This window comes from Callospermophilus lateralis, chromosome 4, assembly GCF_048772815.1.
Source record: "Callospermophilus lateralis isolate mCalLat2 chromosome 4, mCalLat2.hap1, whole genome shotgun sequence".
NCBI classification, from domain to species: Eukaryota; Metazoa; Chordata; class Mammalia; order Rodentia; family Sciuridae; genus Callospermophilus; species Callospermophilus lateralis.
In genome coordinates, this window is record NC_135308.1 from 147,930,766 (window position 1) to 147,950,391 (window position 19,626).

The 19,626-nt window shown below is 36.5% G+C and overlaps 1 protein-coding gene across 1 annotated transcript in view; it reads left to right on the forward strand.

Annotated features, from left to right (window-relative positions):
• Window positions 1-8,056: 8,056 nt before the first annotated feature.
• Ano4 (anoctamin 4) overlaps window positions 8,057-19,626 on the forward strand; it is a 210,679-nt gene continuing 199,109 nt past the window's right edge. The window contains exon 1 of the mRNA XM_076855420.2: window positions 8,057-8,138. Coding sequence (XP_076711535.1) covers window positions 8,057-8,138 — 82 coding nt within the window. The remainder of the gene's footprint in view (window positions 8,139-19,626) is intronic.

Genomic DNA, 19,626 nt, shown 5'->3' on the forward strand with positions numbered 1-19,626 from the left:
AGACTCTCAATAAAAAACAGCATGCTCAAATTGAGAGGATCTGAGGACAATTTTAGCAAGAGGCACAGAGACCTGACACAGTGATGGGAAGGAGCAGTTCCTGAGACCTGGAGGCTGACATAACAGTGTGGAGAGAAATGCTAGAAAGGAGGTGAAATCCTAAGTTGAGAGACACTGTCAGCACTTTGACACTTTGCTTTATGTAGTTATGCAGCAAATCCCATTTTAAAGATACCTTATTTAAAACTCTAGAGCATTCTATGACTTCTGTTCATTTTTTTTTAAAAGCTTGCAACATAATTATTTCCCTTTCTTTAGTTTTCTTTACCATATTCTACAGCTGATAGAATTCAGTTAAGTAGCATTGGTTGTCTGTTGAAAAACTAGATTAATGTAGTCAGGATTTATTTTACATTTTCATTATTTTTTATGGCATAGTCCTTGAATCATGAGAGTTTGCCATTTTATATATTTGAAGAATTGTTTTTAAAAACTTTCAAATACTATCACAACATCATTTATTTTAATTCTTAGCCTGTGGGTTACTTTTATGTGATGATTGCTTTCATTTGAATTTTAATTAGGGGTTGCAAGTCCTTTTTAGACTGCAGGACAATAAATAAATTTTTGTAGTGTGGCAGGGTGATCTATAGTCCAGGAAATCAATATCCAGACTCCTATATGCAGGAACTATTTTCTCATTTGTTCCTAAATCACTTTAGATTTCCCCATTTATAAATATATTGGGTTTCATAAGTTAAGAATGTGGGTATTTTGGTTTCAAATAAGTCTCCTTCTTCATTATGATATTTTCCAGGTATTATAGGGATATGTCCTTATTTATTTGGAGAATGAGTGGATTATTCCCTGGCTTCATTGCATCATTCCTACCCAGTGCTAGGACAAAATCCTCATCTAGGATGAGGCACAGTTTATTCTTAATATCACTATTTCCAAATATTAAATTTCCTGTACAGTATCCTTAGAACAGGGCTGTTCCTAGTATTCTATTTCCATTCATCACTTTGTGATTACTGGGTTTTTGTATCACCTTAAATCTTTCATGAGCTCTTCCTCAAAGAAAGAAGGTCATTTATAGTATCTGTGTTGTTAAAAAAAAAGGTCAACATGGGACAGAGGCCTTATATAATCTGAAGTACCTACAAAACTTTCTAAGCTGTGCTCCAAAATGGATGGCAATGTCTTTAATCAAATTCTGTAAAAGTGAATAGGGTGCTGTTTTGTGATGAGCCCCCATTTCTCCCTATCAAACTTAGTGTCATCCTTAGATTATCAGCTGGAGAGTCAGCTTCTCCATGCAGTATGTTTGAAACTGCTACAGTCAGCTAGCTGTGCCTCGTATGTACTTTTGTTATAGCGCCAAATACCTGGTGGTTTGCAATGTACCTTTTAATGTCTTTCTCCTCCTGTAGATTGAATGACCCAAGAGCAAGGACTGTTATTTATTCACCATTCTGTACACTGTGCAGCTTAGTCATTTCAGGCCACCATATACAGGGTGGCTTAGAAATAATAGACATTTATTCCTCACAATTTGGGAGGCTGAGGTGTCCAAGAACAAGAGGTTGGTAGATTTGGGGTCTGGTGAGGGTCTGCTTTAGGTCTATACATGACCATCTCTCACTATATCCTTGCATGGTGCAGGGGGTGAGGGAGTTCTCTGGGTTTCTTTTATAAGGACACTAATCTCACGGAGTCCTTCATGACCTAATTACCTCCCAAACACCACACCTCCTTATATCATATTGGAGATCTTGAATCCAACCTATGGATCTTGGAGAGTCATAAACATTCAATCAATAGGAAGAGAATTATTTAGTATTTGGTGTACAACTGAGTAAATTTTGAGCTGCAAACTCAGCTGACACATCTTTGCATTTATATGTGATTGCCACTAATAACCCAAATTACTGAATTTATGATGCATAGCTAATGCCGTTTTTCTAGACTTTGAAGCCAAATGGCCACCAGATTAACTTCTTCAGTATTTTTTCATTCCTTAATTCAAATGCAGGGCTCTGGCTTAGCTGTGAGAATCTAAAAGGAGTAAGACCTTGTTCCTGTCTTTCCCTTCAGTTAGAAAGAAACATAGAAACAAAAAGATTGCACTGCAACATTGTAGATACTGTCACAGAAAGAGTGGAAATAGAAAGAAACTAAGTGGGGAGGGGCAGCTGAAAGTTAGAGTGAATCAGGAAGAGTGAATGTGTGATCCTAAGATCAGCTCCATTTTCTGAACAACTCCAATAAACCAGCACAGGCAGGAATGTAGATTTATGATCCTAACTGATTATGATGATTAGCTACAGAATTAACAGGCATTTGCACCTAAGCATGTCATTAAAAATAAATGTAAGTCCAATTTAGCTATTCTTTTTAGCATCAATAAATTTAACATATTTCAGTAAGAGTCTTGTTAATTTGCTCATTGGTAGGAAAAAGGTACAAAAATGACCTCATTTGCACTTTAATTTATATCCAAGCAGCTATAATTTGTAAAAAAAAAAAAAAAAAAAATGGGACACTTTGGCCATCTGAAAATTACTTAGTTATGTAATTTTTACAAGTCATTGAAAGTAATTGTCATATCATAATCCAAATGCTTCCTTGAAATTCCCATAGGAAGTAAAGAATCTTCTGTCCTAAGCACTTAGAGCCTTTTCTCCCCACCATCCCATCCAAGTTTTTAATAAGTACTTACCAGAAGCCTACTATGTGCCAGTGAACAAAAAGACAAAAACCCAGGGTCTCTCTTGGCCTGACTCCTAAGTGAGGTCACACACAGTGATTTGTTACTAGAAAGGATGTCCTCAGAGGCTCCTCCTGACATTTTGTAGACAGTGATTCTTAAGACAGTCTGTTGTGAGGCTCCCTTTCCTTTTGAAACTGCACACACCCCAGGTCTGCTGCAGGAGAAATGATGAGTTGTATTAAAGTAACTCTGGTTGCTGTACCAGATCACATGGATGTCAATGGCTTAGTACAATAGAAGTTTCTCATTCAGGTCAAGTTCAACTGTCTGCTGTTGAGGTGAAGCTGTGTCCCATATCCGAGATCCAGAGCTAGGATTTGCCATCCTCAACACATAGTTTCCAAGGTCAGCCTTGATTCACCAGCCAGCTGTGGAGAGAAGGAGCAGGTGACTTCATGCAGGGAGGCTGTCAGAGCCAGGGCAGCACTTAACTTTTGCCCATATGACAGAACTCAGGCACCTGGTACGTGTACTGCAAGAAGCCTGGATGTGTAATCTAGCTGTGTGCCCAGGGGAAAGAGAATTTGGGTTTCATAAATAACCAGCCACCATCATGATAAAAGCTGTTGTATTAATCAGATTATCTATAACTGCCCTTTATTGAGCATAAAGTTGTAGTAATAAATACTTTATGCTGAATTCCTTTATAATTTTTACAGTCTCATTCACCCATCTGTTTACTGACAGATATTTATTGTACTTCAAACATCAAGCGAGAGTGGAAGCAGTGGACATGGTCAAACGTTGGTCAAGTTAGAGATATTTTGAAGGTAAAGTGAATAGGATTTGCTGATAGATCGGATGTGGGCTAAAAGCAACAGAGGGATAAGAATGGCTTCCAAATTTTTGAAGAATGATGAATGGTATTTACTAAAACCAGAACACCAAGGCAAGAGCATTCTTGTCAGAGATTGTGGAAGGAATGAAATAGTTTGCTGTTGGCCATGTGTGGTTTGAGATCCCTGGCGGAGATGCCAAGGAGGCTGTTAGATAAACAAATCTAGGACTCCAGGGAAAAGCTGGAAGTAAAGGTTTAAGTGTCACCATCAAAATATGGATATTATGCCTTGGGAGCATACAAGATCCTTAAGGGGACACATAAGCTGGAAGAAGAAGGGATTTGAGACAGAGCTTGGAGACTCTCTGCCATTTAGACAAGGGAGAGCAGAGCTGGCTTTGTGGATGGGTTGAAGGGTCATGCATTGAAGGGTCCCACACTTGGTTTAATGGTTTTCTGTTACAGTCTTGAAATTCTGAACAATTTTAAAGTAATGATCCCACATTTTCATATGTCTAGATCCTGCAAATTTTGTAGGTGGTCCTGGGAGGAGGAATTCCTTATGAGGCAGAGGAAATTGTAAGAATTAAAGAAAGGGGAATGGGAAGATTTCAAGAAGATAGTTGTGAGAAATCAATGGGACAATGTAAAGACAGGCATTGGTGGTGAGATGACATTGACAAGAGCCATGAGAGTGGGGTGGGGAGGACTGAAAGTCCTTTGGAGAGCTATCTCTGCCCAGCTCTTGTTGTGGGCATGAAGCAGGAAAGAGGGGTAGCAGGAACATAATGTTGGGTCAAGGGACGTTTTTGAATGACTAGAGAAAGTAAGGGATATTTGTCTGCTAATGTGAGTGATTCCATTGAGGGAGAAACTGATGATGCAGAGTAAAAAGGGAAGAACTATAGGGGAAAAGTGCCCAAGTAGGTGATATGTCAGGGATGCAGAGACCAGGTGGAGAGGTTGGTTGTCAGATCACAACTTTCATTTCAAAAGCAGAGAAAGCAGACTTCTGAACACCATTGATTGAAGAAGTTGTTCTTCCCCCATTGTGTATTCTTGAAACCTTTTTTAAAAAATCAATTGACCATAAGTGTGTGGGTTTATTTTGGGGAACTCTATTCTGTTACATTGGTTGATATGTCAGTTTTTGTGCAAGTAACATGCTGTTTTGATTACTTGAGCTCTGTAGTATAATCAATTAGTGTGATGCCTCTACCTTTGTCCTCTTGGCTCAAGATTGCTTTGACTTAGATAACAGCAAGAAGCTCTGGTGTACTATTGCATAATATGGTGCCTAGAAATAACAGTAACATACTCCACATTTCAGAAAGCTTGAAGAGAGGACCTTGAAAGTTTTCACTATAAATAAAATATAAATGAGATAAATAACTTTAGTCTTGATTTAAACATGATGTAATGTATACATGTACCAAACATTACATGGTACCTCATTAATATAGACAACACTTATGTTTTATTTATCAATTAAAAATAAACTAAAATGTTAAGATATTGCTTTGGCTATTTAAGGTCTAAAATAGAGGGGATTTCTATTATTTATGACATGGATGAAACTGAAATAAAGCTGAAATTGTCTTTCTGTGCCTGAAATAAAGCAGGCACAGAAAGACAAATGCTGAATGATCTCACTTATATGTGAAATCTGAAATGACTGAATTGATGGAAGCGGAGAGTACAATAACAATTACCAGGGGCTGGGGAGCATGGTCCAGGGATGAAGAGATGGTGATTGAAGGCTACTAAGTTTTAGTTAGAAGGAATACATTGCAGAGTTCTATGTGCAGCATTATAACTATAGTTGATAAGTCACTGTGTATTTAAAAGTTGCTGAATATTAAATATTTTAAATGTTTTAAATACTCTCATCACAAAATAGTAACTATGTAAGGTGTTGGATATGTTCATTAATTTCCACAATGTATACATACATCAAGAAATTACACTGAGTACCATAAATATGTACAATGTACATTGTACATAAACATATGTACAATGTTTTTGGCCAATTGTACCTTAATTTTTTTTAAAGAAAGGACACAGAGTTCAAGGGTTCAAGTAGGATGGTAGTTTGGAGCTGTTTCTAGAAGTTCTTATTTGTTCCTTAATGGATATAAGGTGAGATCAGCAGCTAAGGTGGTGAGAGGTGTTATTAATTTGTTAAGAGTAACTTCAGAGACTTCCAAGACTGATTTAATAGGAAGCGGTCAGATTGTGGAGTAATTCTGTGCTGCGTTCCCATCTGAGACTGTGAATATCTATTCAGAGTCATTGTAGTTGAGTGATCCACCCCCTCAACCCCCAGCACTTGGTGTGAGTGAGTGAAAGGATAGTTGGATTAGTCATGATTGGCTCTATTCTGGTCCCTGTATCACTGATGAAGAGACTGAGGTTCAGAGAAGTAAATTACTTACTAGTAATGGTCAGAATTGGGACATAAATCTTCTCTGACCTGAACTGCAAGCTCTCAAGCCCTATGTGGTATGTCAGAGTTGGTTTTGCTGTCCTAGATTAATCAGTGTAGATTCTGCAAGCTTTGGTTTCTTCCTCTGGTGTTGAGCAGATGAGAGAGTAATACTGTAATGCGTATCTCAATCTTACTTTTCTAACATTACCCTAAAATGGTATGTTTCTCAGCTAGACACCACATCTAGCCTTGGGAAATTACAAAGCAATATTGTGTATTGAAGTTGCTTTGGTGAAGTGGGAGAAAAAAGATATCACTGAATTTAGGCGTCATCCTCTCCCACCTACTTCTATGTAACTTTCAACACTGTTATGAGAAGTCATTCAGCATTAACTGAGCACCTATGTTATTTCAACCACTATGGAAAATGCTGGTGAAATAGTGATGAATCTGACTCAGTCTTGTCCTCCAATGAACTCTAATTTAGTGGAGTGAAATTTAATTAGATAATATAGACACAATGTTATGCCTAACACAATGTGGGCACCTAATAGGTGTTGCCTTCTTTCTGCAGCTTTTTCTCAAGGACCTGATGATATCTCTCGGTGAGAACACACACTGGGAAGTGAGGTGTCACTCTTGTACAAAGGTCCAATGGTGGTATAATTGAAAAGCTGGATTCCAGCCAGCCGAATCAGAACCTAGTAACTTAGAGCAAAGTCAAGATTATTGCTGAGCTGATTCTGCCTCTACTAATAACAAAACAAAACAAAACAAAAAGCTGACTTTTTCCTAAAGCAATTGCAATGAACCTAAGTTAGTATGATTGTCAGTTGGCAATGCTAGTATAATCTCCCAAAGGAGCGCTGTTCTCTAACTGGCAATTATTTTATTTTATTGTATTTTGTTTTTTAATGGAAGGAGCATCTGCTTTTCCTGGCTTATTTGCTTTTTATTAAGCAATGTGAATTCTTTAAATGAAGTGAAAAACAATTGACAAATCCCAAGTTTTACTGTCTCAGTGATGCATCTGATTCACCAATCAATATTTATTTCTGAGCCTTCAGACCTTGAAAAGATCTATTTATGGTACTTGAGTTAACGGGTCTCAAGTAATCAACCCCTGGGAAGGTGCTTGTTTTGTAATACAAATAAGGTTGGATTTTATGTTCTTAGAGGGGAGGTATTTTGTCTTTCATCCATGTATCGGGGTGCATGTCATAGGCAAGTTGGTTGAATAACTGACGGGGTGGACCCCTAGAGGGGAAAGGGAACTTGCTTGGTATCAGTGAATTTGAGATTAGTACTATAAATCTTACTTTCTAAAATTTCTAATACTATTAAAGCTTCTGTCAGTGAAGCAAGCCATTGGAACACATCTGTGTGAATATTGGATGCATTATTATACACTCAATTTAACTTTCTATTTTATATAATTCCTCTCTAAGTGGAAACCATGTTGCAGGTAAATGAAGACATTTGGAGACTCGTGGTTAGATTCAAACTCCACCAGTATAGGGGGTGACTGTATAGCTTCAGGCCCTTCTTTCATCTGCGGGTCAGAGACTGAATTAGAGCTTCTGAGTCTAATTGAGTTCTCTCTGTGAGGTCGGGAGTCCCTCAGGACTGAGAGCAGATCTTCTCCTTCTTTTGCATCTATTTCAGCATCTATCACAGTGCTAGGCACACTTACATGCTTAATAAACATTTGAGGAATTAATTGTTTTATTCTTTGGAGAAAGACATTTATATAGAGAGATTTTGCAGAGATCATTTCCTGTATCTCTTCTATTCCCAGCATCAGATAAAATGGTAGGGACAAGGTGGGCATTCAATAATACTCATTGGATTCCTTCCATCCCCCTTTTCTTTCATCTTTCTACAGAAATTTATCAAATGCCTTTCTAAGGGCCAGGCACTTAGGTTACATCAAAGGAAGAACACAATCCAGAGGGACAGAGGTTTCTGTATAGGCAATTGCAAAGTAATGGGGAAATGGTTATGGGAGAATGATATTACTGAAGCAGAGAAGGAGGAGGGCCTCCATCTGCTTGTAAGTTGGGGAAGGCACTCCAGAATGGCCACGAATGTGGAACGGCGACGGTTACAGAATGGTGACAGTTCAGCTTCCTCTGGAAGGAGAAGTGAGATTTGTGGAAGTGAGCCAGGATTGAAGGGTTAGGGGCACTCTCCACAGAGAGAAGGGAGCACATGTTTATGGGATTGTGACAGCACAGCACATGCTGTGGGGTAATTTAGGATGGCTGGAGGAAGGAGTGGGTAGCATGGGAGAAGAGAATGTGGAAGAACTGAGAAACAGGAGAGGACGCTATGAGGTTATTTGAGGTCAGATCCTAAAGAACATCACGAAGCAGGAAAAGCTAGTGTGTGTGCCTTTCTGAAGATGGAAATTAAATTCTTCAAGTCCTTACTCAGTAATAGCAGTGGTAGAAACATCCATGGCTAATATTTATTGAGTGTTCTCTAGAGACAGATACCATTTAAAGTGTGTGCCGATTTTTTCTTACTTTTTTCACTTGTTCTTTTTAGTTATATGTGACAGTAGAGTATAATTTGACATATTTAATTTTCACAATACCTTTTATGATATGGACACTGTTTTATCCTCATTTGACAAATGAGGAAACTGAGGCATAGAGGTGCCTTATGTAAGGTCCCAAAGCTAGTTAACCCAGAGATTCTGACTCTAGCATCTATTCTTAAACACTATACTTTGTTGAAGTGCTTTAAATGTAATATTGCAATGATGAAGTTAATTTATAAAATAATGAAGTCACATATATTAGAACTTTAATTTCAAGAGAATTAAGAGCAATGTAGATCACAGATTTTTTTAATGGCTCCTCCATATTTTCTTTGGATGATTTGATTGTTCTGTAAGGTGAGCAAATTAAGGTCACTGTCAGTGGGTCCTCACCATATCACTCCTATGCAGGACCTCAATAAAAGATAACCATGTGTTTTTGCTATGAGATTATTTAGTCTGAAGGCATTTATCTATGACACCATGCCACAATGACTCCTGCTCTCTTAGGAAGATTTTACAGACATGTGTACCTTTTCATCAGTTTATTTGCAGAATATGCTCTGATCATTTGGCGGCTCTACTTCTCAAATACTCTACTATTAGTAGTTGGGGACATTTTTCTTTTTCTTTTGCTACAAGTATCAACAGGGAAAAGTATAAACAGAGTTTTACTGAACCACCAAAAGGCTCACATGATCTAGTGGGTAAAGCTATAGCAATCTTCTTACCTGAACAACGGATACTAAAACCATAATGTGAAAGGATTTTTCATTAGATTTCTACCACTAAGTCTTTGGAGTTGTTTGTGATGGAGGGTTTAAGATGATCTAATTTTAGGGTTTTTTTTTTCCTGCTACTGAAATTGAGTACTCTTGAGACCATCATTGAACTGTTCTGGACCCTCAGTTTCCTCATCTGGAAAATGGAGGTGTTGGAGTAAATGATTTATAAGCATTTTCCTAACCCTAGCATTCTGTATTTTTGGAGTATTTATAGTCCAACACAATTGCTAAAAAGGGAGAAAGGCAGTTGTCACGGTAACTGTTAATAAACAATAATGTTTCATAGTTCTGCCTGTTTTGCTTGAAGAAATTTACTATTATGATACAGGTCCCAGGTCTCCTAATCCTGCTTTTAGAGAGACTCAGATTCTAATCCCATCACATAAGAACTCAATGAATAAAACTCATTACTTAACCTCATTGAACCTAAATTCCTTTATCCTGAAAGTGATGTTGATAATAATAATGACCTCATAGTATGGAGCAGTTAGCAACAGGCCTGATGCACAATAATGAAAATATTAATAACAATAATACTAATACTGAAAATAACAAAACAGCTAATATTTATTGGGCATACATTCTGGGTCAGGCACTATAAAATGTATTGACTCATATTGACTCAATAATCCTCAAAATAGCCCTATGGCCTAAAGTTATTATTATTCCCACAGTTAGGTCAAGTTACTTGTCCAAAGTCACACAGTTAGAAAGGGATAGAACCAGAATACCCATCACCCAGGTAAGCTAGTTCTGGAGCCTCCTCTTAGCCCATAATATGTTCCTTACTAATGACATTATTACCACATATTCACCACATGTAGGGGAAGGCCTGTATCTATGTAACCATCCCACAGTGACTCCTGCTCTCTTAGGAAGATTTAATCTTTTTCTGTGAATAGTCACAGAAATAGCCAACATTTTTTGTAGCACTTGCTATATGACCAGAACTGCTGTGTCCTGTGACATAGCTACTATTGTTATCCCAATTTTATAAGGAAATTGAAGCTCCTAGAAGTTAATTAAAAGCACATAGCTAATAGAAGCAGAACCTGCAGTCATGCAGTGTGGCTCAAGTCCATGTTCTTAACCCCAGTGCCTCTGTGTGATCTGCTATTGCCACTACACTCAGTTCAGTTCAGTATCTGTTGTTCAGGTAAGAAGATTGCTATAGCTTTACCCACTAGATCATGTGAGTCTTCAGTGGAACTCTGTTTATACTTTTCCCTGTTGATACCTACAGCAAAAGGAAAAGAAAAATGTCCTAACTACTATATTATTTTGTGAAAAGGCCAAGAAACTACATGGGTATTTTGACATCCTTTTCAAAATAAAATGAGGAGGCAAGGTCAAAAGACTGAAATTCACAACAAATACAGTTAGTAAAATATCCATGTGGGATAGTTTGCTTTAATAAATTGTAATAACCTTGTAATGTTTTCCAAATGTCTTAGCAATATTGATATAAGAATCAAATTTCTTGTTATAAGAAGTAAATTTCTTCCCTAAAGGGCAAGATAGTAAATATTTTCAGTTTTGAGGGTCAAAAAGATCTCTGTCCTGTCATGATTATAAAAGTCTGTTATTTTAGTGCAAAAACAGTGATAGATGATAGTGGAAAAATGAGTAGCTTTGTTCCATTAAAACTTTATTTGAAAAATTAGGTAGTAAATTCCAATAAAACTTTATTTACAAAAACAGGTTTTAGAAATCAAATGAGGCCCATATTAGTTTCCCCCATATGTATTAAATACATCTGATGTTTTTCTCTTGTAGCCTTTAAAATTCTATCCTTACTCTGTATGTTAGGCATTTTCATTATAATGTGCCTTGGTGTGGGTTTGTTGTAATTTTTTACATTTGGGGTCCTGTAAGCCTCTTGTATTTGATTTTATATTTCATTCTTTAGGTTTGGGAAATTTTCTGATATTAATTCATTGAAAAGATTGTACATTCCTTTGTTTTGTATCCTCATGTCTTTATCTATCCCAATAAATCTTAAATTTGTTTTTTTCATGTTATCCCATAGTCCTTGGAAGTTCTGTTCATGCTTTCTTAACATTTTTTATTTATGGTCAATTCTATTTCAAGATTATATATTTGTTCTTGCTTTTTTCTTGATTAGACTTGTTTGATTTTTATCAAATTTTAGCTGTATTATTTCTTCTGTATTTCATATATTTTTTTCTCCTACCTTTATTTTTTCCTTCCTACTACATAACTTAAAAATAATTTGATTGTTTTTCTAGCTTCTTCCTGATACAAGTACTTTAAGTTATAAATGTTCATCTGAGTACTGTTTCATCCCAGAGATCCTGATATTTTAAGCTTTTATTATCACTTAATTCAAAGTACTTTTTATTTACTTTTCTTGAGCTTTCTTCCTTGACCTCTGAGATATTTACAAGTGTGCCATCTAATTTTGTATTAGTTGACATGGGGGGGTGGTTTCTTAAGGGATTGATTTCTAATGTAATAAATCATCCAGGAAACTACATGATTTCAAATTTAAAAAAAATGAAAATGCTTTTTATATTGATTGTATTGGCTACATACATGTCAAAACTGATCAAATTGCATACTTCAAATATTTGCATTTTACTGTACTTCAGTTTTATCTCAATAAAGCTATGGGGGGGAAAAGAAACAGAAATAAACAAATAAAAAACAAGGTGTTAGGCCCCATCTGTCCCATGAGCTGTAGTTTACTGGCCGCTGGCCTTAGAGAAAGATAGCCTACTGTGACAGATAGTCAATTCTAAAGAATTTGGGAATCAGTGTCTTATTGAAAGTGTGTATTTTAAGAAAATATTAATGCCCTGCTTATTTCCCCCTGACCCTCTATTTTCTTGGAGATCTCATCTTCATATCCCAAATAAGCTGAATGAAGTACTTGCAAACTGTGGCTAGTTTAGGCTCATATTTACATTGCTATGAAAGTTGGACACTTCTGTTATGACCTATTAATACATTGAAATTTGACTTTAGGGATAGGCTTTCAATACTTTGTGACAGTAATGATAAAACAACTATTTTAAAAATCACATAGAATGAAAATGTGTGAATATATTCATTGCTTTGAGCTGTCTCAAATCCTTTGCTAAATAAGTAGGGGGTAAATTATTTTAGATAAATATTTAAAGAAAATGGAATGCAATTTTAAAGAATAATTTAAGACATCTTGAATGGGCTTTAAAATGTAACAGTTGTCTGCTAGAAGGATTTTCATTCATTATTAACTACACCAGAAATTTAATTATGTTAACACTGAAATTAGTCAAGATGAACTTTATAACTCAAATCACACAAATACTGCATATTGTTCCTATGAATTAATCATTATAAATTTGATTAAAAAGTTACAATGCAAAGCCCATGTAATTCCGTGTCATTTTGTTCTTGTTTTACAAACATTTGTTAAAATAAGTGTCCATAGAGGCACATTATGTGGCTGAAAGAATCTAATTGTACCATTATTAACATAGAGCTATAATCACCAAATTATTACTAGTTTGTATTCTGAAGATAGTTTTGATAAATTTGGGGGCTTCTGTGAATTAACATTGTTTTTATGGTCGGTTAAGTAAATTAAATATTGATTAAGGAAATTCATATGGGGCCAGCTTCATCATTTCTCTCTCTGAGGGCCCCTCACTACCACTGTCTGGGATATCACTTCCTGTATATCAGGAAGTTGTTATGACCAGGGTCAAGCCAAAATTTTGAACCAGGGTCTTGGAATCATTTCCAAGAGTATTGATCAGAAAAGGATAACTCTAAAATTATACATATCGAAGTTATAACCTGTTACTCCTTTAAGACTGGTGAAACTGGCCTGCTGGGTGTTTGCCTTGTTGAGAACCATATTTGTCTAAGCCTTGTCCGAGTGTTATGTAAAAGTTTATAAAATGAAAGTTTGTGTAAGTTTACTGGAAAGATAAACATTAAACGCTCTCTTTTATACATTGTATATATATATATATATATATATATATATAAAGCATATTGATCACATTAGGGAGAGATAAGGTCCTGTATTTTTTTTTCCATTCCTACAGCAACAAATTACCACACATTCAGTGGCTAAAATGTGACAAAGTTCTGTAAGTTAGAAGTGAGGCACAGGTCTCACAGAAGTAAAATGAGGTGTTAGCAGAGCTCCCTCCATTTGTTCTGGAGGATCTGTTACACGGACTTTTCCAGTTTCCAAAGCTGCCACATTCCTTTCCTCCTGGCCCCTCCTCCATTTCCAAAGCCAGTCCGGTGCATCTGTGATCCCTGGGCCATAAAAGTCCTCTCCTTTTAAGGTTGCATGTGTAGATTGCTCTCTACCCCACATACCAGGATAATATCCCCATATCAATGTCCTTAATCAAATCTGTAAAGCCCCTCTTGCCATGTAAAGTGACATTCACAGGCTCCAGGGTTAGGACTTGGACACTCCAGGAGAGCCACCATTCGGCTTACCACATAACCTGAACCCAGTGCTTTGGATTCATTATCCACATGTTCTCTCTTTACTGCCCCGTCCTCTCCTTCTTTTTATTTTTTAATTGTTTCTTTTCAGTTAAATAAAACATTAGGATTCATTTTTGACATGATTTAAAAAGCATGGAATATAATTTGCTCTCATTCAGCCCCCAGTATTGTTCCCTCTCCCTGTTCCTTTTCCCTTTCTGCTGATCTTTCTGCTGCACCTTTTAGATGTTTTGTTCTGTTTGTTTGTTTAATCAGTGTCTGTGGATACAGATGGTGAGATTCACTGTGGTGTATTCCTGTGTGTACATAGGAAAGTTGGATCAGATCCATTCCCCTCTTCTTCTCTTATCCCATCCATCTTCTCAGTCTTCAGCTTCTTGTCTTCTGACATCCATCTCTGTCCCAATCCACTTTAAACCTTTCTCTTCTCAGTTTTCAGCTTCTTTGACCTTCCTTTAGCATGCTGTTCCCATTAACTTCCTTTTCCTCTGAGACCAGTCTGGCAGGACAGGCCACCTGGATTCAATCTTGTCTGTGCCACTTTCGTGTGATTTTTGACAAATCACTCATTAGCTCTGAATCTTGATTTTTCCTCTTCTGTAAAATGAGGGTCAAGAATGTGCATGGCCCACATAGGACTGATATGATGATCAAATGAGTCAATGTTAATTTATCCCTCACAAATACTATTTCTGCTGCTATTTTGATTACTCTCCTTCTAGTTGCTGACAGAAATTCCAGATTTTTCTGTGATCTCTTTTCTAGCCTTTCTCAAAGCTTTAGCCATTTATCCCCAGGCAAAGAACATCAGAATCATTTCCAAGCACCCTGGTTCTATTCTGGCTGTGTTAGGTGAACATTTTTATTTGGAATTTCCGTGGCAGCCCCAGATCCAAAATATCCAAAGCTGAATTTAGCATCTAGTCAAAATATCCCATTCATGTTCTTAGTTCTATTACTATTGCAAGAGTTTGAGTCTGGAATTCCTCCCAAAGGCCAATCTATTAAAGGTGCCCAGGGTATCACTGTTGGGAGGTGGTGGAACCTAATGGGTGTTCTTTAGGTCATTGGGGGCATTCTCTCAAAGGGAAACATGGGATCCCAGCCTCTTCCTCTTTTTCTCTTTTGCTGTTTGGCCGTGTGGTGAACAGTTTTGCTCTACCACATGCTTTTGCCATGATTTGCTCACCACAGACCCAAAGCAATGTGACCAATCAATCATGGACTGGAACCTCCCAAACTGTGAACTGAAGTGTAAACAATGGGAGATTTTTACTCTTTTAGAGAATTCATAAAAGGACTTGAATGCTGCACTGAGAAAAACGCTCACAGGATATCAGGGGAATCACTGCAGGCTTGTGAGCAGGAGGGGGTGTGGCACCATCAGAACAGGCATTGGAGAAGACTGCTCTAATTCCACAGGCCAAGGCCACAGCGTAAGGGCCTGGGCCAGAGACGTGGCCATGGGGACTCAGGTTAAAGACACAGTTTGAACGTAGATTCTGTAGAAGCTGACAAAGCTTTGATGTTTACTTGTAGAAAACATCCACACTGGATTTTGCATTAGTTAGCTTTCTGTCACTATAACAAAATATCTGAGATGACCATCTTATATGTACTCTTAAAAAATTTGTTCTTCTTAGTTATACGTGCCAGTAGAGTATATTTTGATATCTTATATACCTGGAGTATAACTTCCCATTTTTGTGGTTATACACGATGTGGAGTTATGCTGGTCATGTATTCATATATGAACATAGGGAAGTTATATTCGATTCATGATACTCTTTTTTCCATTGTCATTCTTCACCTTCCCCCAACTCTGCCTTGTCCAATTTCGTGATCCCTGCCCCCATTGTGAGTCACCAATATTTATTGTTACTTGTATTCTCGATAATTGCCATTGTCACTGGAGTGAGACAAAATCTCAGTGTAGTTTTAATTTGCATTTCTCTAATTGCTAGTGATTTGAACATTTATTTATATATTTGTTGACCCATTGTATTTTTTTCTTCTGTGAAGTATCTGTTCAGTTCCTTTGCCCATTTTTAATTGGGTTATTTGTTTTTTGTTTTTTTGTTTTTTTTTTTTTTTTGATGTTAAGTTTTTTGAGTTCTTTATATACCCTGCAGATTAATGCTCTATCTGAGGTGCCAGTGGCAAAGATTTTCTACCATTCTATAGGTTCTCTCTTCATGTTCTTGATTGTTTCCTTTGCTGTGAAGAAGCTTTTTGGTTTGATACCATCCCATTTATTTATTCTTGACTTTACTGCTTGCACTTTAGGAGTCTAATTGAGAAATTCAGTTTCTAAGCTGACACAATGGAGATTTGGGCCTACTTTTCCTTCTAATAGGCACAGGGCCTCTGGTCTAATGCCTAGGTCCTTGGTCCACTTTGGGTTGAGTTTTGTGCAGGGCATGAGATGGGGTAAAATTTCATTCTATTACATATGGATTTCCAGTTTTCCCAGCATTATTTATTGAAGAGGCTATCTTTTCTCCACTGTATGTCTATGGCACTTTGTCTAGTATGAGATAATTGTATTTATGTGAGTTTATCTCTGTGTCTTCTGTTCTTTTCCATTGGTATTTATATCTGTTTGGTGACAATAAAATGCCATTTTTGTTACTATAGCTCTGTAGTATAATTTAAAGTCTGGTATTGTGTTACCTCTTGCTTTTTTTTTTTTTTTCCTGAGGATTGATTTGGCTATTCTAGGCCTCTTATTTTTCCAAATGAATTTCATGACTGCTTTTTCTATTTCTATGAAGAACATCATCAGAACCTTAATAGGAATTGCATTAAATCTGTATAGCACTAAATATAAGGAAATCAATAAATGTAATTAATCATGTCAATAGACTTAAAGACAAAAATCACATGATTATCTCAATAGATGCAGAAAAAGCATTTGACAAAATACAGCATCCATTCATATTCAAAACACTGGAAAAACTAGGGATAGTAGGAACATGCCTCAACATTATAAAAGCTAAATTTGCTGAACCCAAGGCCAACATAATTCTAAATGGAGAAAAATGGAAAGCATTCCCTCTCAAAACTGGAACAATACAGGAATGCCTTCTTTCACCAGTTCTATTTAATTTAGTCCTGGAAATGCTAGCCAGAGCAATCAGATAGAAGAAATAAATTAATGGGATGCAAATAGACAAAGAAGAACTCAAACTATCCCTATTTGCCAATGACATGATTCAATATTCAGAAGACCTAAAAAACTTCACCAGAAAACTCTTAGAACTCATGAGTGAATTCAGCAAAGTAGTAGGATATAAAATTAACGTCCATAATCAATTGTGTTCCTATACATCAGTGATGAATCAACTGAAAGAGAAATCAGCCTTAAAAAATAGCCTTAAAATAATAAAATAGCCTTAAAAAATAAAATATTTGGGAATCAAATCTAACAAAAGTGGTGAAAGACCTTTACAATGAAAACTATAGAACTCTCAAGAAAGAAATTGGAGACCTTAGAAGATGGAAAGATCTCCCGTGTTCTTGGATAGGCAGGATTAATATTGTCAGAATGGCCATACAACTTGGTTTTATAAGCAACCATTTATTAGAACTGAGCCACACTCATGACTTTTAGGGCTACAGTAGCCTAGTTGAGTAGTAGCAATAGAGATGGCCCTAAAAAACTCAAAAAATTTACTATCTGACTCTTGATTAAAATGTATGTAGTCTTTCCATAGTCTATCTGTGCCACTTTGACATTTCTGTTCTCTTAGAGTTACTTTGGCACATTTTTTTTTCTTGCAAGAATTTTCTCCTTTTGTAGATGCAGATTCTGACTTTTTTGTTCTTGTTTTTGTCCTTAGAGTAGCAGGACACAAGGTTCAGTAGGTGTAGTTAGAAACAGAGTACTCTGTAAAAAAAAGTTATTTTTACAAAGTTTTACTCACTTTCCTAAATGACCAGACCTTTTAGGGGGTTAATGTTTATCATCGGATATTACTGGGAGTAAACCAGGTTGTGTTTTATTTATAGGTACAGTTTATGGGCTGCTAATGTGAGCTACAAAATTAAGCTCAAGGATCTTAAGGAATAATGTTCTTGTGCTCAGTTTATAATATCATTTAATAAGTGGTTCCACTGGAGTTTAGGATTTCAGTGTACACAATATTGTGTGGGTTTCACATGTGAAATAGATGTCTATTTCCTTCTTAGCTGTTTTTGTTGCCTACCTAAGTTGTAATAATATTTGACTGTGCTACTTTCTTCAGAAAAACGCCAAATAGTTAAATTCATTTTAGGAAAAGCAGAGATGATTCACTAGATTCTTAGTGAGAAACCAAGTGACCTTGATTTTTCTTTATTGTAAACCCAGGAAGTATTGATGTCCTTCTCCACATTACATGAGACACCCTTGCTCTTTGCCACTTCCGACCTGGTGGATGCTTTTCTGTCAGACTGCCTTCCAAGGGAGCAAGCACTATCTTTTAATCTCTGAATCCTTAGTGCTTGGCACAGAGAAAGCTCTTGACAATTGTTTAATGAATCAATATATAAACAATGGAAGATCCAAAAATAACTCTTTCCCCAGGTATTGATTTTAAGCCATATACTTACAATTTTCTATTTCCATTTAAATCACATCCTGAAATATCTATGCCAATTTTCTGTTAAAATGACATGAAGTTGCTATCTATCTGTAAGAGACTGAGGAGGGGATACATTGTACCTAAGTTCACAGAACACAAGGAAAACTCTTAAACTTTCACGAGGTGACAAGAAATCTATAGCTATTCTCTCAGAACTGCCCTGAGTAAAGATTTAGGATAAATGAAATATCCTAGGGTTAGGACAAACAAGAAATCCAGAATTTAGAGTGACATTCAGAGAAATGAAAAAATAATCTCAAATTAGACAAAATGAAAAAAATCTTAGAGAATAAAGATTAAGGATAGCAAACAGAGTATTTGAGAGCCTTCTATGGAAGATTTCAGTGGTGCTGGTTTATAGAACATAGAACCATGAAGTATTAACATAGTATTCTGGGATGAATTTCTAAGACTCTCATAGTCAAGGTTCATTCAGAGCAAACAATTCTAATAAGCAAAAAATTTAATAAAGCAATTTTCTAATAAGTAAATGTATTTGTTGATTGAAAAAAAAAAGAAATTTCCTACATTGCAAAGGAGTGGCTGATTTAAGGAAATTAACAACAGACAATTAAGTACCCTGGGTCAAGCAACACTGGGGAGCCTTTACAATATAGGTTAGTCTTCCACATCCATGGATTCTGTATCTATGGTTTCAACCAACTATAAGTTGAAAATGTATTTTTTTTAAAAAAATCACATCTGTACTGAACATGTACAGATTTTTTCATGTCATTATTGCCTTAACATTATAGTGTGTATATATATATAAAACATTTACATTATATTGGTTACTGTAAGTAACTTAGAGGTGATTTAAAGTATATGGGAAGATGTGTGTAGTTTCTATACAAATACTATGCCATTTTCTTTAAAGGATTTAGCACATCTTCAGACTACCCCTCAGGGGTAGAATGGTAGTCATGGGTCCAATCTCCTGTGGATAACAAGGGCTGGATATATGCCTACAGAGGCAGTAAAAATATTAGAGGTCAGTAAGAGCAGGAGTGATGGAAAAGGGGCCAACAGGGTGGACCTTGTAGAATAATTTCAGAAGTAGAAGAATCCTAAGACATGCTGGAGCAGGAGAGGAGCAGGGAAGAGGTAACTCAACCTCTCTTCCTTCCACACTCTAGCTCCTCCATTGGTTGAGGCCAATTGGAAGGCTGTGATGTCATTGGCAGAATCAGCTTCTCAGAGTACAGAATACATG